Raw genomic sequence first — 24937 nt, forward strand, 5'->3', positions numbered from 1 at the left:
TATGTGGAAGTGTGTGCCTTCACCCAGTGAGCCATCTCAGCAGCCCCAGAATGTGGGGTTTAAATCAAGCTCAGCTTCCACAGAAGGCTGACAGATGGATGTTTTGTCAACACCGTTTATGTGTATTTTCTTGGGCTACTCATAAGCCAATGAGCTTCCTGCCCACTCTCGGGTAAGGATAGCCTCTGGCCAAGGTACTATAGCCGAACACATAGAACTGGGTCAAAAACAGGAGGTGAGAGGGAAGCGAGGCAGGGGCGAGCTGGCACTAATGACGCAGAACTGCATGGCACACATGCTTCTGTCTCCTTTTTTAGCCATGCCTAAGCAGGAGAGTGAGCACAATCCTCCCAGAGCCGTGGGGCCCATGGAACCTCCGTTACTGTAAAACTGCTGCTGCAACTGCAATTAATAGGTTACTTATTGTAAGAACACTGAATTTTTTTTTTACTAGATGGTTTAAATTATCTACAGTTCTTTTTTTAAAGAGAGGAAAGTAGGGCACTAGAAAACTAAACTGGGATGATAATGCAATTTTTAAGATTATAAATAAAATATTACTATCTTGGTAGGGTTTTAACATATTAGAAAATGTCTCAGATTCTTATGTTACATAATAAGGTGAATGACAATAATAAAATTTCCCAGCACTAGAAAAGTTGAGGCAGGAACGTCATGAGTTCAAGGCTAGCCTAGGCTACATTGCATTCCAAGCTGGCTAGCCAAGACTACAGACCTTGTCTCAAAGAGGAAAAAAAAGGTTCCATTGATCTAACAGCTGGCCATATCATATGAGCCAAGAAGAACACTGAAAATATCCACAAAATTCCTGAAAAGTGTTAGCATGCAGACGCCAGCATCTTCTTATAACGTGATGTTTCTAAGTCTCTAAGTATAAAGAGAAGTATACTTCTCAGTCAGATTTCTACTTGTCCTGCTTCACCAAGACCATCAACCCTAAGCAAAGGCCCTGTAACCAGTCCTCCATCAGGAAAGCTGCCTTGTCCATCATGGGGTGCCCAGTACCACAGACTCTCCCCTGTCTATAGTAGGGTACCCAGAAGTATCCTACTCCCTCCCTTATGTAAAGTAGGGTACCCAGTAGCACCCCACACCCTTCCTGTCTATAGTAGAGTACCAAGCAGCACCCCACACCCTCCTCTGTCTATAGTAGGGTACTCAGCCACACCCCACACCCTCTTCTGTCTATAGTCGGGTACCCAGCAGCACCCCACACCCTCCTCTGTCTATAGTAAGGTACCCAGCAGCACCCCACACCCTTCCTGTCTATAGTAGAGTACCAAGCAGCACCCTACAACCTCCTCTGTCTACAGTAGAGTACCCAGCAGCACCCCACACCCTCCTCTCTCTATAGTAGGGTACTCAGCAGCACCCCACACCCTCCTCTCTCTATAGTAGGGTACCCAGCAGCACCCCACACCCTCCCCTGTCTATAGTAGGGTACCCAGCAGCACCCCACACCTTCCTCTGTCTATAGTAGGGTACCCAGCAGCACCCCACACCCTCCCCTGTCTATAGTAGGGTACCCAGCAGCACCCCACACCTTCCTCTCTCTATAGTAGGGTACCCAGCAGCACCCCACACCCTCTTCTGTCTATAGTAGAGTACCCAGCAGCACCCTACACCCTCCTCTGTCTATAGTAGGGTACCCAGCAGCACCCCAAACCCTCCTCTGTCCATAGTAGGGTACCCAGAAGCACCCCACATCTTCCTCTGTCTATAGTAGGATACCCCGCAGTACCCCACACCCTCCTCTGTCTAAAGTAAAGTACCTAGCCACACCCCACAGTCTCCCCTGTCTATAGTAGAGTACCCAGCAGCACCCCAGTCTCCATTGAATGGAAAACTTGTTCCCATGCCCAGCTGTGCTCACCACAAATGGCTCCAGACACAGATGCATGTGCCCTGGAAGCAAAATCACACCTGGCTGAGAATCACTGGCCAAGAACCAGACGGCCAGACATTCTTCACCATCTTTCCTCCAAAATAGATCCAAATCAGCTGTTAGCTGTTACACTAGAGATTATAAGGCAGTGTAGCTGTGCACTCCAGGGCCTCCCAACCAAGAGCGGCCTGGGCTAGCCTGCAGGAAAATAAGGCTCCTGAGTAAGTTCTAACCTGTGGCTTCATTATGCCTCTTGAATGTTGCCCTTTTTGACCTGTTTCCTTCTGTTCCCTCAAAGCACAAGAATGATGAATAGGGAGTTGATCTGGTCTCTGTGATTGCTATTAGTGAATTAATATACTGATGTACAACAGAAAGACACATTAACATCCTATTAGTACATAAATACACTGATGAATAACATGAAGACTTACCAGTGTGCTAGTTAGGGAAAGTGGGCTCTCCCAAGTGAGCAGCACAAGTCTAGCACTGAATAAATAATTAAGTTTCTTGCTGGGCATGGTGGTGCGTGCCTGTAATCCCAGCACTCAGGGAGGCAAAGGCAGGCAGATCCCTGTGAGTTCGAGGCCAGCCTGGTCTACAAAGTGAGTCCAGGACAGCCAAGGCTACACAGAGAAACCCTGTGTCAAAAAAGCAAAATAATAATAATAATAATAATAATAATAATAGTAGTAGTAGTAGTAGTAGTAGTAGTAGTAGTAGTAGTAGTAGTAATAATAATGTTTTTCATTTGGATGTGTTAGCTCAACCTGAGATCACAGCACTCAGGAGAGAGAAATAGGAGGATTTCTGAGTTTGAGGATAGAGAGTGAGTTCCAGACCAGTCAAAGGTATAAAGTGAGACCTTGTTTCAAGAAAGAAAAATATTAATTTCTCTAAATATTCATGTATGGGAAATGTGTATTTTTACTTCTGTTAGTGTTTGCATGTTTAGCTATTTCTACATAAGAATTTGTTCATGTATAAGAGAAGATACATTTAGACAAGAAATTGAATAGTTTATATTATTTGTTGGGAAAGTCAGCATTTATGTGGATGTCAAAAGCTAAACCTATGTTTTCTTTAAAAACTATGCATCATTAGTGATGTTGACTTCCCTACTGGAACTAAAATAAACCAAAAAGTAGCTAAGGGTTAAATAAAAGTTAAAGGCACAAAATGAAACAACACAAAATTATTTTTACACTTCCAGATCCAGGAAATTTGGAGCTAGTGATAAAATTAGCAAACACAAAGACTGAAAATGCAAGACATTTATACTCAAAACAAATAAAGAAAATACAAAGTGGAAACACATTTGAAACTTACAAAAAAAAAGACTATCTTCTCTAATACACAAAGTTTGGCCTAAAGCCACTAAGACAAATGTGTAAGGACCATGACAGGTCATGCAAATGGGGTGTATACACATGCCACATATTTAGAAAGTAGCTTTGGAGCTAAGAGCCCCAGCTCCCGCCAGCCCACTAGGCTTGCCACCAGCGGTGCTACCCAGGGTCCGCTTAATCTTGGATAGGAGACATGCCTCTCTGAGTTTCATATGTCATATCTACTAAAAAAAGAATAACACAACTAAATTCATAAGAACACTGAGTTAATTCACTTAAAATGTAAAGTGATTATAAAAATACCGAGAATGGAAGAGGGGAGGAATCAACAGACGGTAATGTATATCAAATAAATACAAATGAAGAAACAGTGAAAGCTACCTGTGTGTCAGTGCAATGTGCATAAGCATGTGAAGTTGTACACCTGTCATATGCACGCTTGAAAAAAAGGTCAGAGGGGGTCACGTGATGCCCGGATCCATCTCCGCCTTATTCCTTTGAGACAGTGTCACTCACTCGATCTGGAGCTCAGAGGGCTGACATCCACCAGGCCCCATAGATCCTCCTATCTCTGGCTCCTGTGTACATGTTTTGTGGGTGCCTGTAACCCTAATACTGAGGAGGCGGGCAGAGGCAAGAAGATTGTCAGGGCTTGCTGGCAGCCAGCCTAGCTCTGGGTTCAAAGAAAGTCTCTCAACCAAGTAAAGAGGAAATGTGATAGATTAAGACCCACAACATCTTTCTCTGGCTTCTGTACACACACAGAGGTCATCCCCCCTCTCTCTCACATACACACACACACACACACACACACACACACACACACACACACACGCACACACGCACTACACAGAAGAAAGAAAGGAGGGAGCGAAGGAGGGAGGAAGGTATGAAAGAAGGCAGAAAGGGAGAGAGGGAGAAGCTAACTGTATACACTTGTACCTGCAGAGCATTTCTGCCTCTGATTTCTAGGAAACAAAAACTACTCAAGAAGGGGGTGGTGGATCTGAGATGGGGGAAATATTTTTAATTTACACTTTCTGTCCTACTTGAGTTTTTGTCATACATTAAGCATTACTCTTGATTAAAACTTTATACTTAAATTTTCAGTGATGATAAAACTCTAAGATAAGCATGTATTCAGTTGAAGGACACGAGGTGCAGTCATCTGGGACTTACTCTAAGCTGTGGCTGTGCTTTGGTGTGTGCATTGTAGAAGAATTCTAATTCATAACACGGCTGCTCTGACAAGATATCTCATCCAAAGACCTTGTAGGTCTGTGTGATCCAGCTGGAATACAGACATGCCTTTAATCCAGGAGACAGAGGCAAGCAGATAATCTGAGTTCAACGCCAGGCTGGTACAGAGTAAATTTCAGGTAAAGAAAAGCTTAGGTCGTGCTCGTTTCGGCAGCACATATACTAAAATTGGGACTATACAGAGATTTTAGCATGGCCCCTGCACAAGGATGACACACAAATTCATGAAACGTTCCATATTTTTTTAAAAAAGAAAAGCTTAGGTACAGGCGTGGTGGTACACACCTTTACTCCCAGCACCCAGGATACAGAGGCAGGCAGATCTCTGAGTTCTAGTCAGTTCTGTTCAGGCAGTTCAGTTGAGTCAACGAGTTAAGAGGCAGTGCAGTGCAGTTAAATTCATGGAAGTTCAGTTCGTGGAATTCAGAGGCAGTTTTACTGGGAACGTTTTTTCAGAGAGAGGTTGGGGAGAGAACAGTCTAGACACAGGTGAAGACAGAATGATCCAAGAAATGAAAAGGAGCCAGAAGACTGAATATATTGCCAAAGTCAGTATGAGCCCAAGCAGAGCAATTCAGTCAGAAGCCAAGAGAAAAGCCAGATTGAATCAGCCAGCTTGGAGGGGAGTTTGAGCCAGAAAAGCTGAGTTGAACCAGCCAGTCAGAGTTCAGAAAGAGATAGAAAGGGTGGGCTTATTCAGCATGAAGTCTCAGGGGCTGAAAACATTCTAGGCCTAGATTAGATTGTATGGAGGCTAGAAGCTTCCAGGACTAGGCCTAGGTTAGCAGACAGAGGCAATAAGCCTCTGAGATGACAATTAATCAGGTAAATAAAAGCTAGTTTTACAGTGTGTGTGTGTGTGTGTGTGTGTGTGTGTGTGTGTGTGTGTGTGTGTGTATGCAACCAACACATTGCACTGGAGCAGTGCATCAGGAAAAAATAAGAAGATAGATACTGAGGGAACTGCTTGTACTTTGAAACATATATGAGTATGTATTTGTGTGTCCATGCACTGTATATACTCTTAATGTGTTCTGTACATTGACATGTTATTTGTACAGCTATATGGTACTTGTCTTCTATCTAATAAAGACATAATTTCAGGGCCAGTGTGATGGCTCAGTGACTAAAAGTGCTTGCCACCAAGCCTGACAACCTGAGTTTGAACCCCAAGACCCACAAGGTAGAAGGAGAGAAATGACTCCCAAAAGTTGTCCTCTGGCCTCCATATGCGTGCATAGGCAGCACGTGCCCCCTCCAACCACACGTAAGTAAGTAAATAAATGAATGTAAAAATTTTAGGAGATAATTTCATAGGCTACGCCATGGCTTACATGTTCACTTAAATTTCACTGACAGTGCTTCTGGTTTTAACTTTAGATCACCTCACTCATCCTCTGTCACCTGTCTCCCCAGTAAGCCCACCTATTCTTCCTAGCATCTGACGTGTTTGCCTGAGACAAATAGTTGGCACCACTGAATAAGCAGTCTTGCATCCGTGGAGGGAAAGGACAGTTAACTATGAATCAAGAAGCTGGTTCAGGCTAAGAAGTCTTTCTCCCTTAAGCTAGTGTGATGCTTGCTTATTACTCTACACTAAAATAGCAAGAGCAGGCCAGGGTTCCTGGCATGTTTCAGCATGCCAAGGACTGTTGGAAATAACCCCGCTGAAGTGCTACTGCACATCATAGTCTTCATATAGAGAAACTGAGGCACATTAAGCTTAACAAGATCAACCAAACTTCAAATCTAGAGATGAGTGACTCCAGAGCCTTTGGGGACATCTTCAGGGATTCCCAAGCCACCCCCTGTGGGAAGACATTGTGACACACCTGTGGACAGCCCCACTCCGGAGAGTTATTTTTTCTGTGACCATTTGTAGTACGTGATCCCACTGGCTTAAAGCTTTTCTGGGGATGAGGAGGCGAGAAGCTGGGTTTATGAGGTCTCCATTTGCAATCAAGCTGTGGGGGCAGGGAGGAGAAAAGAGACAACACGTCCAACAGTTATGTTCATAACATTCAAATTCCAAGCCCCAAGGAAAGTGCACAGCCAATTAATTGGTTGAAATTCAGTGTACCCTGAAATCGGAGGGCCCCAACTTACAAAATGGTGCAAGGCTCGTGCAGCGACTTCCTGAAGCGGGCAGACACATTTATCCTGCTGTGGATGACAGGTTTCACCTTTGGAAGCAAAGCAGAGGGGGAAACATTACTAGCTTCCTAACAGGGAAGCTGGACGGTGTTTGTTACGCTGAAACACTGAGGTAACATCATCTTCTGCTAGCTCCATTTTCTGTTGGCTAAGGCAAGTTCTCAGTCCTATACCCCACTCCACACAATAGTCAGGTTTGCCTTGGCAGCACATTTGAGATTTCCATGGCCTTGACTATATGTCTACAGGTCTTAATGAAAGTAATTAACCTAAAATCACTAGAAAAATATAAGTTGAAAAAATAACTGGCATGTTACATCTAAAATAATTACTGTGCTCTGCCAGGAATGAAAGTTTCAAGGTTACTCTGATTCTAAACTAACTTTGAAATAAAACTTATGCTCTTTGTGGGTTTTGCCTTTAAGAACTCTGTACCCCTGCGCTTGGGCACCAAGAGTCTTTTCAGAGGCACAAGCCAACTCTTCGTCTGACCATCAATAAGAAGACATAAAATTTTAATTAGGCTTAATCAGCATAGTTGTCAATAACTATCTCACATGGCTCATTTCAGTGCCTCTGTTAAGATTCATCCTCCATCAGTAATTAAAGCCCTCAAAGAAGCTCTCCAAAAAATAAAAGAAAAAGTTATTCGTTAAGCCCTACACGTACTTACTACAATCTGTGCCAAAGATCCAAGCAAGTTAAGGCAACTTCTTAAATAATGTTTCCCAGAAAAGCACAATCAAATCAAACAATCCTATCAGCCCTGAGTTCTGAAGCTGCAGCATCGTCTCTTGTCGTCTCCCCTCCCCGTTCTTAGCACAGGCCTCGGCTCTTTTACTTCATGTTGTATCCATCACCTGCATCCCATCATTACCCGGGCTCCTCTGATTGCCACTCGCTCTCTTTTATTAGAAAGGCTCTCTTCCCCAGGCTCCCCTCAAAGTCACTATATAGCCGAGGGTGACCTTGAACTTCCCCATCCTCCTGTCTCCAACTCCCAAGTGTTAGGATTACAGGCATGGCCATCACCCAGTTTATGTAGAATTGAAGACCAAAGTCCGGGCCTCATGCATAAGTGCTCTACAACTGCGCTATGAACCCAGCCTCCCGTATCTCCTTTTGCTTCTGAAGTCTAGGGTGCAGTTAGAGCTACACAACCCTGTGGAAACACACTAGAAGAAATGCTTGACCAACCTTCCACTCAGTCTTCCCTAGATAATGATTATTGCTACCTTCTATAATGTGTAGGTATAATGTGATTGTGTACTGTGTAAATATTCAAATACTGACTTCTGTGCCCCTTATATCTGGATGCAATCCTTGTTCTGAGAATTTCCTGTCTCAATGTTGTATAAACACTGCTCCCCAATTGTCCCCTGATGTGCCAATAAAGCAGCTTAACAGCCTATTGCTGAGCAAAGGAGAGAATAGGGCTGGACTTCCAACCACCAGGGGAGGAGGAGAGAGAGAGAGAGGCAGTATGGGGTTCAGCCACTGACAGGGGCTCGGGAGACATGATGAAAGAGCATCTGGGGCAGAGAAAGGCATAAGAGGCAAGTATCTTAGGGTTTTATGCTGGGAGGAAGCCATACTAGCATAAAGGGTTAAGAAGAGAGTAATAATGCCCAGCTGTTGTGCCATAAAGTTTATTAAACAAATATAATAGACAACTCTTAATTATTTGGGTGGAAGCTGGGTTAAGAGAGAGACTGCCAAACTCAAAATTTTAAAACAACCACTAACAGTAATGGATAACCCAAAGCCCTACTTACTTCTCATGATAAACACACACACCAGATTATTTTGTTCCAACGTCAAGAAAATAGAAGTAGGGGTGAAGAAATGGCTCAGCAGCTAAGAGCACTGGCTGCTCTTCCAAAGGACCCGGTTTCAATTCCCAGCATCCACATGGCAACTCAAAACTGTCTATAATTGCAGTTCCATGGGATCTGACACACACATACACACAAGCAGGCAGAACACCGATGTACATAAAAATAAAAATAAATAAATCATTTTTTAAAAAGAAATAAAATGGAAGTCAATAGACATAAAGGCCTTTGCTTTTCCTTTCCCCTTGTAGCGCAGCTCTCCCACATCTCCAACCCTTTCTCCTTTCCATCCATCTCAGAAGAAGAATCTTTGTCCCCCTAAAAGACTGTGCTTCATCTTAATTTTATCAACATTCCTTCAAAGAGAGCCTCTGCATATTATCTAGCATAGATGTGACAGACATGTAATTTTTAAGCTAAGCGATAGAGGGCCGTGACCATTCTACACCTTGCATTTTTATTTAGTGGTCTGCCATGGAAATGGTTTCACACTGGTACTTAGGGGGAGACTTGGGCCACTAGTGCCAGCTATCTGCCCTGCACCCCACAGATGTGCTGGAGCTCAGCTAACCACCTCTGAAGCAATCCCTACAGTTGTGGCTCAGCGTCTCTTATTCATTTGCACAAATATGTAAGTTGATCCACACAATCAACTATGAAAACTGAGAATTTTCTGGAATAAAATGTTTAGCTCAATGATATTTATGACAAGATCAAATTAATCTCTTTATTTACTAAGCTTGTTCCTTTGCATAAAAACCTGGACTCAACATACAGACCATGCTATCTGACACAGGGCCGGGGCTTATGGAGTCCTTAGAAGACAGTAAACACCTTCAAGCCTGATTGCTTGCTTTTAGGTCTTAACAGGTTAGGTGTGAATAAAGCTCTATCCAAGTGCAGGACAGGCCTTCCTGCCTGTGTGTCTCACAATCCTCACACCTCCCACTGCCAGCTGCTGGGGTGTCCAGGTTCTCTGCTGCTCTTTGTTCTGTTGTTTCTCATAGCTGTATTGACTGGGCTTGCAACAGCCAATTCCATGTTACGTTAGTTCCTCTTGACATTGCCCAGTAATGTAGTCAACATGTACTATGTCATCAGCAAGTTTTCTGTGTGTATACGTCTTGCCACATACTCACTGGTACCTTTAAACCTTGTTGGCTTGTTGAATTAAAGATAAATATGATTAATTTATTATATTATATATATAATTATATACATATATAATTATATTATCAATTATATAAAGAAATGGTTTTAAAGCTCTTGTCTAAATTGTTTCACTTTAGTAATTTAGAGAAATAAATATATACAGCTATAAAATAATTTTGTAACTTTATTCCGAATATAAAAGTGGGTTCTTGGAAAAAAGATCGCAGTGCTTGCACGAATACTGGTTATTTTCAGCATGGCCAAGATGGTGTCTAAGGATTCATGATTAATCATCTATATTGAAGATTAATCTTAATTATACCCAGCCCAGAGATACTAGCTAAATAGCTACATTGTCAATTTCCAACAGACCAATAAAAGTATCTGAAAAACAAAATATGTCTGAATTGAAATATCACTTAAGAACATCATATAAAGCAATTTTTACTTTTTGAAAAACTATAGTTTATGTTTTTGTTTTGAAACAAGTTCTTATGTTGCCTGGGTTTTCCTCAGATTTGCTATATAGCCAAGACTGGCCTTGAATTGCTAATCGGCCTACCTCCAGCTCCCAAGTGCTGGAAGAACAGCAATGTGCCACCACACCCAGCTCACCGTGCGTGTTCCTAAATGGCATTTTCAATAACGTCACATCTAAGTGCAAAATAAATTAAACTAAGTCAACTGGGGTGGGGGATTTCCAGAACTCTGATCTTGGTGGGGGGTGGGCAGGGAGTATTGGTCACGTGCTGCTGCTGATCAATATTATGACTCTGGATAATGGGAGACAACAGTAAAGGAGAGTGCTTATAATTGTATCAGGTCTTCTCATATCAGCACTACACTTTGCCGTGACATGAACAGTATTTAGCATGAGATGATGTAAAGTTTCCGCACACTGAGTCTGAAGGAGTGCGCATCAGGGCTGGAGGGGAGGGAATTCCCACTCGGACCTATGGACCCTGGGTAGCTCACACCGGGGAGCAGGCCTAGCGGCCCCAGCATACAACCTGCAACCGAGGCCAAATCAAATGAATGGCCATCATTCATTGTCTGTGGGAGTGAATATTGTTGTAGGAGAACAGAGTGGACCAGCAGTCATGAGAGACTGGTAAGGGCGTGGCTGGGGGGTGGAGGGAGCAGGAAGAAGTGCAGTAAGAAACAGCAGCATACACCCAGGAAGGAGGGGCCAGACCTGGGTCTCTGTAGCACACACTATGGTTTAGCATGAGATGTCACCCACAGGTTCACGGGTCCCAACCCAAGGACTAGAAGAGGACAAATTCCTAAAACACTGAGAAGCAGGGAACCAGAATGATTCAGAAAGAGGCAAGTGGGTGATTCTGACCAAGTCAGTCCTCTTTTCTTCCCATGAGTAAAGGAAATGAAAGTGCAGATGAGGGCAGGTAAATGACAGGAAAGGGGGGAGGGAGGGAGGGAAAGTGATAAATACATAGGTAGATGGGTGGTCACCAGATAGCTATAGTTAGCTGAGAGGTAGACAGATAACAGATAGATGAGACACATGATAGATCTAAACACAGAAGACAGTTAAAAAAGAGGATAGCTGTGGGCCGTGTGAACCATGGGACAAGGGGAACCAGCTTGGGATGACAGATAAATAATAGAAGTAGATGATAGGTAGATAATATATGACTGACAAATGAATAGATGATAGATTGATAACTGATAGGTGACAGATAAGTGATGGATGATGATGATGGATAGATAGATAGATGATAGACAGATAGATAGATAGATAGATAGATGATAGATAGATAGATGATAGATAGATAGATAGATAGATAGATGATAGATAGATAGATAGATGATAGATAGATAGATAGATAGATAGATGATAGATAGATTGATAGATAGATGATAGATAGATAGATGATAGATAAATCATGGATTAGATAGATTAAGTAGAAAATATATGCTACTCAATCAATCAATGTGGAGAAGTTAGAGTGATTCTGCTAAGTTAGCCCAAAGAGCTGCTCGGTGAACTAATTGCCACAGTGGCAGCTGCACACCCTTGGCTGCTCCCTGGGGCTCTTAACTGGCACTTGCCGCCTTTTTAACCCTAGACCAAGAAAAGCAAAGTCAGCCTTAGGACCCAAGGGAACAAGAAGAATGGATTCTCATGAGCTCACCTCTTGTCAAAGCCCTTACACTGTTTAAGGGCTCAGTTCACTATAACTCTCTGAAATGCTGGTCTAGTTAGAGAGACAAGTGTACCAAAGTCAGCCCTGCACCAGGTTTTGGCTCTCGTTTCCTTCTGGTATATACTTAAGGGATTTTGAACATCTTTGAGGAAACTTTGTTACTTTGCAAACACCACCCAGCACCAAAGAGAAAACAAAGTCTTATGCAAAATAGTTAATCAATTTTCACCTTTTTAAAAAATAACATTTCAAAAAAAAAGTTTAAAGACACAAAAATAAGGAATAATTTACCTAGGAATCAATATAATGGACATTCCAGGTATAAATTGTCCTAAAGAAATTTTTACAAAATCATCTAAGGGTCTGGGCATAGTGTCATAGCCTTTACTCCCAGCACTCTGGAGGTAGCAGCAGGTGGATCTCTATGAGTCCAAGGCCAGCCTAATCTACATAGTGAATTCCAGGCCAGCCAGCTCTATCTACACAATGAGATTCTGCCTCAAAAAAAAATCATTCAGGGTGTATCAATGGTGAAGAGTTTGTCTGGGACACATAAGGCACTGGGCTTGATCTCCACTAACTACCCCCCAAAAGAAGAGTAACAGTTGCCATTGTCATTCATTACCCCAACGTCACTGTTTTCAGTGGAATAAACGACAGATAAAAGGCAGTGCAGAGTAAGCACACGCTCCATGGGACTGACCCTGGTCTGCTGCTGACCATGAGGCTTATACATGACTTTGGAAAGGCCTCTATCAGGATACTTCACTCTGGGAACAGTTCCTAAACTTAACAGATAAGCCATCTGTTGTAGAAATGCTCAGGGTGCACAGCCTGAAAAAAAAAAAAAAGACATCTGCAAAGGAAAGACTATACAGCAAGAAGTGAAGACAGATGCTTGACTCCATAAGAAAAAAATGTAAGACACAAGCTCACTCCTGCTTAGAAGGGACATTATAGGAGACAGTGGCATCTGCCCAAACAAGGGAAGCTGAAAGGCATTTTTTAAAGCACATAGCATAACTCAAGTTGCAAAGAAGCCCAGATGACCTAAATTCTAGAGAGAATGAGTCCTGAGTGTGAAGAAGTCTAGGGCTGCTTGCGTGCCCTGGATGACAAACCTTCTGCAGCGAGTTAGCCAGAGGATGGGCTGGCATTGTAGAGGAGACCAGAATGCAATAAGTCCACACCACCAACGAAGTCTTCTTCCCCTGGAGCTGTCTTCAGGCGTGCAGAGGTGTAATGAAAGCTAGGAGCAAGGCAAAGAAACAGGGACAGAAACCCCATGGCATGGACCGGTGGAGGTGGGGCTAGGTAATAGATTCTCCAGGGGCGTATAAAGCTAACAGTTGGACCAACTGCCAAGAGACAGCTCTAAATCTCATCAGGATTAGCTCCCGAGCCCTGAGAGAAGTCCTAATTTACCCTTGCAGTGTTTGAAGGCATTGATATAGTGAAGGCAGGGAAAGCTGTCTCCAGCCTGTGTTGAAACCAGTTGTGGGCTGGGAGACGACCAGTCCCTTTCCCCGACATCCACCCAACAGGGGAGGCAGGAGTACTTTCTTCTGAGGAAAAGTATTATGTGCTTTCAGTTTCTACATAACAAAACATTAACAAAGCGACCTCTATACAACAGACATTACAAAACAATTCAAACAAAGGAAGAAACAAAGTCTATTGTTTGGGGGGGGCACAAAAATCAAACCAGAGATGGTCAGTGATGTTGAGATGGGCAAAATAAAGTTTTTTACTGTAACTGTTGTAAGTAAATTAAACAACTTGGTGGCAAAGGGTAGATCAAACAATATTTATGTTTTATGAAGAGATCTAGACCACAAATTAAACTTCTAAAAGAAACAAATGAAAATTTTAGAAGCAATAAAACATAACATCTGGAACGAATGGGTTTATTACATAGACTTAGTGGCCAAGACACAGCAGAGTGTACCTGAGGAAGCATATTTTAAAAGAGGAAAGGAAGAGCGAGAGAGATGCTTTGCTGGTAAGGGTGCTTGCTGCACACACCTGGCAACCTGAGCCCTGGAGCCCACGTAAAGAAGAAAAGAACCGACAAGTGTGACTACCATGACATGCCTGTGTGCACACCCACATACAAAATCAATAAATAGAGGTTTTAAAAAAAGTTAGTTCCATTAATGCTATTTTAAAACGAAATGAAATAAAGACATTTTTGAGTACAAAAAAGCCAAAAGAATTGATAACAGACCCACGCTTCAAAAAAATGTGGTGGGAGTTTTCAGACCGAAGGGAAATAACTAAAGACAGAAGCCTAGGTGTGCATGAAAGAATAAAGGACATTGGAAAGAAATGTACCAGGTATATGAGCAATGCAGTGTTTATTTTTTGTGGAAAAAATGTTTTAAAGCAAAACAATGATTCATGAAGTTGCTAACATACATTATTAAAAGTATACTATTTAACATAAACACAAAAATGAGTGAAGATGCACGGAGTTATACTACTATAAAGTTCTTCAAGACCTGAGAGGATATTATTTGAAATCACACTAAAGTTAAGGGTACATATTATAAACACTAAAGTAACTTTTCAGATCTCAAATATCATAACAAAGCATTCATTTTAGAGATAAAAGGTTAAATAGTTCAAATGTCTAATTACCTAAAGAATCCAGAAAAGCACAAACAAAAGCAATGAGCAATGCGATGGACTCAGATCCAGCTGTGCCTGTAACTCACTAAATATAAATGAATTATAAGTTCCAACTAAGTGCAGAATGGAAGGAGCAGCATAAGAAAATAACACCCAAATGCGTACCATTAACAAGAAACTCGCTTTAAAGGGTATAAAGACAGGGACAGACGGGAAAGCATGGGACACACAGTAACTGAACGTGACCCAAGTCAATCCAAATGGTTTGATCAATGACACAGTATAGGAGATATATAATGCGCATTTTCTCCATTAATTGTCATAGATAATACATGTGTTTACTTCTAAAGTTGAGCATTTCTTTTTTTAAATATAGTGTACCTTCATTATGGGTGTGCGTGCGCGTGCATGTGTCTGTCTCGGGTACGTGCACGTAAGAGTGCGCATGCCCACAAGAGTCCGCTGAGGGCTACAATCCCTTGGAGCTCCACGACAGGCAGTTGTAAGCCGCCTGCTGAGTGCTGGGGTTCAAACTCAGTTCCTCTGCCGGAGCAGAGTGTGCCCTTAACCACGGAGCCATGGCTCAGCCCAAAGCTGAGTACTCCTTAGAGAGAGCAGCTACAATGTGGCTGATGTGTTAAGTATATTTTTGTGGTATCTGTGTTCTTTGAGACTTCAAAAAATTAATCTGCGTTTCAGAATACGACCGCACTACACCTCATCGATCTTCCATGGTATCAAAGAGAAAACTCTAACAATACGTGGCTAGAGAGTCTACCATAATTCAGCCGTACGTTGCCTCTGATCCACTTCTATTCTGGCCATTCTGTTTCCTATGCTTACTGCTCCTCCTCTGGACCCACAGTTAAAAGTCAGCGTGCCCTTCTCCAGGATTCCACACCTGCTCTGCTCGCTTAACCTGAATATTCTGGACAAGTTTGTCCACCCCACTGCGACCGAACATGATTTTGTCACTCTCAACTAAGTTTCTGTCTGCTGTCCAGATCTTTCTCCTGACACTGAATGTGTCTGCTTCTTCACCCTAAAATGAAGATTTGGAAACATCTATTGGTACCTAAGCTTTCACCGAGCAACACAGACGCTCATTTGTTCTCACACGTTATTCAGATAACTTGCACTTTTTCAGAGCAGTTGAAAGACAAAACATACTGCTGAACAGTCAGTGGTGGCTCGCATCCTCCTTCCTCAAGCTTGCTGCATCGCCCCCTCTTCTGCGCCCCACCCTCAACCAAGGCCCAGCCTTAGGACCTCACAAATCCTCCCACGGCATCCAGAACAGCTGAGCACAGCTTCTGCCTTTGGTACCTTTCCTCGCTCAGTCACCCATTTCTGAATTATTCTTCGGTCTCCACAGGCCCAAGCATGCGACATTCCAGAGCATCAGAGGCTAGCAGCCCCTGCCTCAGACGAAGGCCACAGCGGTGGACTCAGAGGTTTGAGCACTTGTTCTCTGGCTGCACCCAGCATGCTGTTGGCCTTGTTCAGTGATCTGCCCTCTCACAGGCTGTTCAGTTAGCTGGACAGAATTCCTCCCCTCGGAAATCCTGTATCTTCTTCCAGAGGATCCATTGTGCATCTTCCATTAATGTAACACCCTTCTCCAGTTATAAGTAACCACACCACGGGGCTGCATCTCTTTTTATTTTCCCAGTAAACGCTCTCAGCTGTAACCCACGGATGGTACTTTGGAGATAGAACACTTCCATTAAACAAATTAGGGTGAGTTTTGAACACAAATCATGCTTAAGCAAGCATCTCATCCCCTTTGCTTTTCATATATTTACAGCGCAGCCACTTATTTTCTGAAGGTTTACAACTTTAACTATAAAGAACTTTAAATCACATCCACACTTATTAATAAAAAGTGCCTTACAAAGTTAGCATTGTTCTCTTTTTCCTTATTACATTTCATTTATTTATTCCAGGGCAGGGAGGCACATGTGCCACAGTAGGTCAGAGGACAACTTTTGGGAGTGGTCCTCACGTTCTATCAAGTGAGTCTCGGGGATTGAATTCAGGTCATCAGACTTAGTGGCTCATGCCTTCACCCGGTGAGCCATTTCACTAGCCATATGGTTAACATTGTTCTAATCGTGAGGAGCCTTTTCACACCTCAGTAGCCAAAGAAATAGTCGCATAAGCCCCCTTGCTTCCCATGCCAGTTTTCTCAGAGCACCATTCAGCCCGCTGGTGGTGTCAAGATAAAGCCAGCCACTAACAGAAAGAGCTGGCATGTGTTTGTAATCATCTACGTGAATCTGTACTGGGCTATGTAAAGATGAATAGATGCACATATGCTACATATTACCATACAGGGCATGGTGTTCAATGACTCAACTCCCTCAAGTTCCTCTCTCTCCAGCTACTATTGTCAAATATACTTGACATGATCTCATCAGTATAATTTCTGTGTACACAAATAGAGTGAAAACTGAAGCTTACAGAAATTTCAGATACCGAGGGTGGTGGCAGAGTCAGACTTCTGGCTGAATAATATTTTACTGTTGAGCTATGATTTTTTGTAAATTCCAACCAGCCTAACTTCAGTAAGAATCTAGTCACAGAAGGTGTCCCTAATTACCACGAGCAGGCTGCTCAGAACATTCCTTGGAGGCTCCAATTAGTCTCTGAGCTGATGAAACACCTCAGCCCTGGCCGAGCCCTGTGCAGGTCCCTGGGTTGTACCCAGCACAGGCAGCAATTCCCAGAAGGTGGGCTAGAGTTCATCTGTCAGTCTGGAAAGCCAAGTGTGGTGGTGTACATTTATAGTCCTAGCACTGGGGAGGCAAAGACAGGAAGATTCCTAAAGCTTGCTGTCCAGCCAGCCCAGCCTACTTGAAGGATCCCAGCTCAGTAAGAGATGTCTAATTTAAAAAAAAAAAAAAAAGTAAAAATAGAAATGGAGGACCAACAAGATATCTCAGGAGGGCAAAGGTGATTTCTATACAAGCCCGAAGACCTGAGTTTGGTAGCTGGAACCCACTGTGAAAGAAGAAAACTGACTCTCAAATGTGGTCCTGTGACCTTCACATGCATAAACCAACACACACACACACACATACACACACACATGCATACACACATGCACACAATCCAAAAGATAAAAATACTTATCACTGAAATCAAGCCTTTGCTTGAAACACTTTTAAAATGCATGTGTAAACTAACTAATGTTCATATTGCTAAATCTTCAACCAATTTTGATCCAATTAAATCTATTTCCCAACATGTCTAATGATTATAAGCCATTGACATTACAGTCTAATTTCTCTTTATTACACTCTGTGGAATATTTTGAAAGATCACATTAACCCTGGGAACTCCTCATATGCAATGTTAAACCTCTGGCTGATTACATTAATCTAAAAATAATTAATTCAATGGGCACTTTGCCGTATAGAGAAACAAGACAGTACTTGAATACTGTCAAGGCGACTAGTCATAAGTGAGTCTGTGTGGGTCCCCTAATGCTATGCTGAAGAGAACAGTATGACCCCTGTAAAGTTAAAAAATAACTAATTAACCCAAGAGAACTCTCAGAAGTTACGGGAACTGCCACTAACCAAGCATTTAAAAAGGACACCTTTTTTGGACTGTACCTTTTATTTGCATGTTCCTTCTTGGCTGTACTTGCTATTTCACCATTAGCAGCCTCTGATTTGTTTTGTTTTCCCAAATGGGATTTAGGTTACCAAACCAATCTGTGCAGTAGAATATTTATCCTCTAAGAATACAGAGGATCAAACACAGTATAGGCAGCAATCCCAGATGAAAATGGGCAAGTCAGGAGGGGAAGGCATGTAGAACAGGGGAACGGCTTCCAGCTGCATGGAAACTGGGGTTTCTGTGCTACATGTGTGCATACAACCTGTACTCAGATGTAAAATAATATAAGAAAGCTATTCACCCAGAAACACATGTGCGAGAGGGGAAGCTACCACGGTTAGCCAGTCCTGGCTTTAGGCTTTATGCTGAGGATTCACCGTGGAGGACCATAGACCCAGACACAGATACCACATGCAGATACAGATAAAGACACACACACACACACACACACATACACACACACCACCACCACCACCACCACCACCACCACCACCGCCGCCGCCGCCGCTACCACCACCACCATCACTTTTTCTCCCTGGAGCATAAGGATGGCAGTGTGGGTTTAAAGGATGAACATTCAGCCTCCTGTGGGAGCCCTGATCTGGGGGCTCATTTCAAGGCCTAAAATGTCAAGTCTTCAGCAGCCTTCCCGAGGTACACTGCCTCATCACCTGGGTGCCTTTACATGCTCAGACATAGGATATGGGTCAAGCATTTCACTTTCAGATCCTTAAAATACCTTCAAGGTCTTATTTTCTGCAGGGATATTAAGATATTACTACAATGAAAATTATCTTAAGCAAATAGAAACTCTTTGAAATTTAAACTATTAAAAATATGATGATGCTAGACCAAATATCAGATACTTACCAAAGCCACAGAAACCTCCAGTATTTGCAATAAACATTATGTAAACAAATGGAATCAGATACAGCTATCCTTTCATTACTTCAGAGAAATAGCATCAATGTAGAAATATGAGAGAGAAAAATTGAATTTGCTGCACTGATTTATATTTATCTATAAAAATCACCTACAAACATCACTTTTCATTGTCTTCTAGATACTCCATCTGTAATCATACATTACACAAGGCAACAGGATAGGAACTAAATTTGCATCGATAAGCACCCCTGACTTTGAAAAGGCATGAGATCCATGAAGAAATTCTCCCTGGCATGGTCAAGCCTATAGCGCCTCTTCAACTGCTCTAAACAGTTGCAATACATATTCTGTTCTTCACCAAAATCACTAAATTTGCAAGTAGTGCTGTGTGCAAGTAGTGCTGTGTGCAAGTAGTGCTGTGTGCAAGTAGCGTTGTGTGCAAGTAGCGCTGTGTGCAAGTAGTGCTAATCCTGAGACTTGTCAAAAGAAATGTGTTTTTCTTCCCTAAAAACAAAATATAATGATTTAAGTGTGTTTCTGATTTAGATTAATCCAGTCTCTGAAGTTACCCCTCCTTTGCCTACATTTTTAAAACAGCAATGCTTCCCTAATAGAAGTCCCAGTGACAAGCCAATGAGATGGCTCAAACGATGCTGTCCACCAAGCCTAAAGACCTGAGTCTGACTCTCATGTTACCCTCCTACCTCCACACATGCCCACATGAGTTAACTAAATAACAGTTGGCCAGGCATGGTGGCACATGCCTTTAGTCCCAGCACTCAAGAGGCAGATCTCTGAGTTTAAGGCCAGCCTGCTCTACATAGCAAATCCCAAGACAGCCAGGACTAAACAGGAAAACTTTGTGTCAAAAAAACAAAGGAAACAAGCAATACTGGTGAAAATACTTTGATTTCCAAGATGGAAAATGGCACTCGTAAATCTATGCATTTTAAAGGTACAGTCAGTCCTACACCGTGTGTTTCTACAGCCTTTCACTGAAGCACTTCTGCCCGAAGGAATGTCCCATGACTCAAGTTCACCCGTGCCAGCCATTACTGCACTTACATCATCTGAGGTGCCCAGAAGACCTCCCATGTCATCCACACAGATCACGGGGAGTTCAGGAAGAAGTCGGGGCTAGAGACCCAGGCTTGAGGGTAATTATTGTATAGATGATATTTAGAGCCATGAAACAAAGTGAACTCGCCAAGTGTGGTAGCTAATCTTTATTGCCAGCTTGACTAGATTTGGAATCACCTAGGAGACATGCTTCTGGGTGTGGGTGAGTGTGAGGGACTTCCCGAGAAGCTTAGAGGAGAAGGTCTACTCTGAACTAAGTATGGATGACATCATCCCCTAGTCTTGAGGCTCATGAATGAGTAAAAAGGGGAGAAAGGTAAAGCCTGATGAGCTGCCATTCTAGTGCTCTCTCTTTTCTGGCTGCAGACACGGTGTGATCAGTTGCTTTGCCTCCCACTGAAAGGCCTTCCCTGCCATGATGGGCTGACCCATCACACTATGAGCCAAGATGGATCCTGCCCCCGTTAGGTTGCTTCTTGCTGGATGTTGGACCACAGCAACGAAAGTAAAGAACATACTAAGGAAGAAGCAGGAAGGAAAGAAGGGGGCTTGAGACTAACCCTTGGAGTTAGGCAATAGAGGAGAAATAAGAAGAATTAGGGAAATAAAAGGGAACCAAGAGGGTGTGATGTCCTGAAGGGAACACTGACACTGGCATTGGCACTGGCATTGGTACTGGCATTGGCACTGGCATTGGTATTGGCACTGGCACTGGTATTGGTATTGGCATTGGTATTTGTGTTGGCGTTGGTATTGGCATTGGCATTATTAGTATTGATAATGATAACTGAATACTGCTGAGAGAAAGATTAATGTGAGAAACAAATGCTAAAACATTGATAAGTTTGGAACGAATGGAGAAATATAAACTTTTACATGCTCTCATAAGTGAAAAGAAACAAAAAATAAATAATGAAAACTAACGCTCATGTCAGAAACAGCTGCTGAGGAACAGCCCGGCTGGTCCAGTGCAGTGAAGCCACAGGCTTTATCATTTAAATGTTAGTTTCTTTAACAACTGTCCATGCAGCGTCCAGTTAGGACCTAAGACCGTCTGATAGTCTCCTATCAGGTTTCCCAGCTTCTTCTTACTACTGAAAAAGACAATAAACTTGCTTGCTTGCTTATTTACTTTTAAATTTTTTAAAAGAATTTTTACTCCTTTTCAATTTTATTTAATGAAAATGAGAGTTTTTCCTGCTTGTGTGTAAATGGACCACATGCATAATATGCCCAGGAAGGACAGGAGAAGACACTGGACCCCCTGGAACTGCACTTGCTGGCCACCGCAAACGGTCGTGTGGGCGCTAGGAACCAAACCCGGGTCCTCTATAAAAGCAGCCAGCACTTTAGCCAGAGCCATTTCTCCAAATCCCCACTCAGATGCCTCACATAACAACTCTTAGGCTGTTCTGTCGTGAATGAGACCTCTCCCTTTTATTCTTGAGACACAGCAGAGGCCAGCCCTACCTATGCTTATGAACGCCGCAATGAGCCCTGTTTTGTATTTCAGAGTAAATGTTCCTTAGTAAGGGAGGCCTCTCTAAATGTTTGATTCAGTCAGCAGAAATAAGCAAGCCTGTCACACAGCCATAACACAGAATGGAAAGGGCGAGTTCCGGCTTTGAATGCGGTGTGTCCACCACAGGCTTGTGAGCTTCGGCTTTTGGTCCTAGGTAGTGGCATTGTTTTAGAAAGTAGCATAACATTTACTAGGTACAGCTGGGGCGGAGGAGATGGATCACTGAAGATGGACCTTGACACCATTTTCTGTGTGCTCTGTTTCCTGATGGCAAAGCAGTGCGGCCAGCTCCCTTACACTCCTGCCACCATGCCTCCCTGCCATGACGGACAGTGTGCTCAGACTGAGAAAGCCAAGATAAGCCGATCCTTTGCCTCCTGCTTCTTGTCTGGTTACAGCAACAACAAAAAGTCACTCGTGCAGTGGAAAAGGGATGGAGATCCTAATCTAAGTTGCCTAGGAAAACAGGATCCTTGCTGTATACTGGAAATCTAAATGCAAAAAGCACCAAAAACAAGTCGAATATTGTAGTTACCAAAATGCTTCCTGTGTAAGTATGGGCTAGCACTCCTGTAACTGTTTTGTGTGTACACAGGACATTATATTATATAGCTTAATGTGGCTAACAATGAGAGAAGGGTTTCCCACTGTGGTAGAAAGATGTTAAAGCACAGAGGTTTAACTAGAGAGGATTACAAATGAGGAATGGGTGGGGGTCAGGAGGAGCTGGAGCATAACTGGATGTGTCAGGATAAATTCAGATGCTCAAAAGACATATCTGCATACATTTATAAAGATGGATGGGTGCAGAATAACGCAGCTGTGTGCACATGTGTGCATGCTCTCGTGCATCTACTTCTTAGCACTGTCTACTGAGAAAGCCTCCAAGCAGTGACACCCCAAGAGCAAGCAGCACCTCATGCCCATGTTGATGGGTTCAAAAACATCACCTTAAACTAAAAGGTGTAGGCATAAGGTTATTGTGTAATATAAATGCTGATTTCTGTACCCCGCATACCTGATTGCAAGCCTTGTTCTGAGAATTTCCTCTTAATGTTGTATAAACACTGCTCCCCAACTGTCCCTTGATATGCCAATAAAGCAGCTTACAGCCAATCACTGAGCAGAGGAGATAATAAGGCTGGACTTCCTGCCAGCCAGGGCAGGAGGAGAGAGAAGAGGGATCAGGGATTCAGCCACAGGCAGAGGTCCAAGAGGGATGAAGAAGATCCAGCTGGAGCAAAGAAGGAATTAAAAAGCAAGTAATTTGGGGTTTGTGGCAAAGATGGAGTCAGGATAACATAGAGGGTTAAGAACAGACTTAAACTGCTCAAGATTGTGTTGTAAACCTTTATAAACAAATGTTTTAAAAGTCAACTATTTGTGTGATAGCCAGGTTCAGAAATAACTAAGAGAACTAAACACGGTTAAATAAAAATTAACTGTAACAAAAGGGAACGAGGACTTTCTGAACAAGCAAATCCAAGACTAAACACTAAAGGCTACAAGTGAGTCTGGAGCAGCTCCTGGTACTAGAAGGTAAGAAAGCACTCAGAGAGCAGCAGGGCCTTCACAGCCATCCTGATGAAGTGACCATGGTCCAAATCAGGGATAACATAAGCAATAGAACAAATAATGACAATATTGAAATTTAGTTCAAAACAAGTACCCATGGTCTTGCCCAATGACAAAGATACCTTATAATGTAAGTCTGATGACCTATGATCATCCTGAGAACCCATGGAAAGTTGGAAGGAGAACATCTGTGCTACAAAGTTGTCCTCTAACCTTATGTGCGCACTGTAACACATATGTATATGCACATACACACACACAAAGAATAACAGTAAGTAAAAAAATTTTAAATACTCATATCCTTACTGATACAAATAAAAAGATAAAGTGAATGTATAGAAGAAAATTTCCCTGTTCAGTAGAAAAGTCCAGTTAGGAATGTGAAGTAATTAAGGGGAGAGAAAACCATCGCAGGCCAACACACAATGCCAGCTGATGCAGAAAAGACCCACTGACTCATCACATACTCTGAGGTTGGAACCCTGTAAGGGGCAACAGTGCACCTGCGCAGTCTCTAAGTCTCTCCACAGGGCATCCCTGTCAGCTCAGAGAGCTGGCAGATAGCACACCTAGCTTTGTGATTTAAGGTTAGCATCAGCATCAGCATCAGCATCAGCATCAGCACCACATGCCCGCATCATGCGCTGCCAGGACAGTTAACATTGAATAAGAGGTTTGATTCAGCTGAAATGACATCTCCCTCCTCTCCACGCTCTGGGCACATTAGATATTTTAAACAGTTTACCTTCTCTTTGAAAGGAATGTACTAGACAGGCTAGTATAAATAAAGCCAGACAGGCTTCTCATCGCTCGTATGAACACCTTCTCAGAGACATATGACGCATCTCTCAGAATCATAAGGAAAGGGAGCTGGATGGGATGGAACTTGCCACTAAGAATGGTGATCTGAGTTTGGATTTCCAGGACCAAGACAGTGGAAGGAAAGAACCAGTTCTTTCAAGTTGTCTCCTGACCTCCATAGGTGTACCATGGGATGCAGGTATCCATCTGCAAGCCCCAACACACACATGAAATAAATACAATACAATAAATGAACATTTTAAATAAATATTTGTGATATTTATTTATTTTATTTTATGTGTTTGGGTATTTTGCCTGAATGTTTGTCTGCGAACCACAGTGTGTGATTAATACCCACACTGTGGGTTGTTAGCCACCATGTGAGTGCTGAGAATCAAACTAGGATTCTCAGGAAAAAGGAATACATACTCTTAAATCATCTCTCCAGCCCCAATAAATAAGAATTTTAAAGCAAAAGAAAAGTCCAGGAACAGAAGCAGCACCATTCCCAGGTGCCTGTGCGAGAGCAGAAAGCAAGATGGGTGGCTGAGAGCCTAACGGAAGAGTGGCTTGTTCCGAGGGACGAAGATAACTATCCTCAAGATGAGAGGAGTATGTTTCTCCTCTGGATGTGGCCAGTTTACACCGATGCTTGGCTCAACTCGGATAGGGTAATTATGTACGAAGGGTCCTGTCCAGAGCCCTCACTGAGGGACTGGTTACTAAGTTTCTGGAAAACAGGACTGCAAGAGGTTACGGGTGCTTGGCTATACAAAATAGTGAAGCTTCCTTCTGCCGGGCAACCCGTTAGTGGACTCTATGATTACAGCCTAAGACTGTTCGGCGATAGAGTTGTTTTCTCTCTCACTACTTTTACCTCCCTGCAGTGATGATGGTGTCCTGTTTCTAATGATACTTCCTGGGCAATACCTTCTGATAGGACATGACAGCAGGACAAAGCAGCTTTTTGTAGACTTTGTGTCTCCAAAATG

The 24937-nt window shown here is 42.8% G+C and overlaps 1 protein-coding gene across 2 annotated transcripts in view; it reads right to left on the minus strand.

The window, feature by feature from the left end:
• DCDC2 (doublecortin domain containing 2) overlaps window positions 1–24937 on the minus strand; it is a 159439-nt gene that overhangs the window by 111257 nt on the left and 23245 nt on the right. For both annotated transcript variants that reach the window (XM_084794060.1, XM_084794061.1), the window contains 2 exons: window positions 6622–6698; window positions 6348–6479 (listed from right to left, as the gene is read on the minus strand). In XM_084794060.1, coding sequence (XP_084650186.1) covers window positions 6348–6479; window positions 6622–6698 — 209 coding nt within the window. The remainder of the gene's footprint in view (window positions 1–6347; window positions 6480–6621; window positions 6699–24937) is intronic.

Source organism: Acomys minous (assembly GCF_964271855.1).
Source record: "Acomys minous genome assembly, chromosome: 9".
NCBI lineage: Eukaryota > Metazoa > Chordata > Mammalia > Rodentia > Muridae > Acomys > Acomys minous.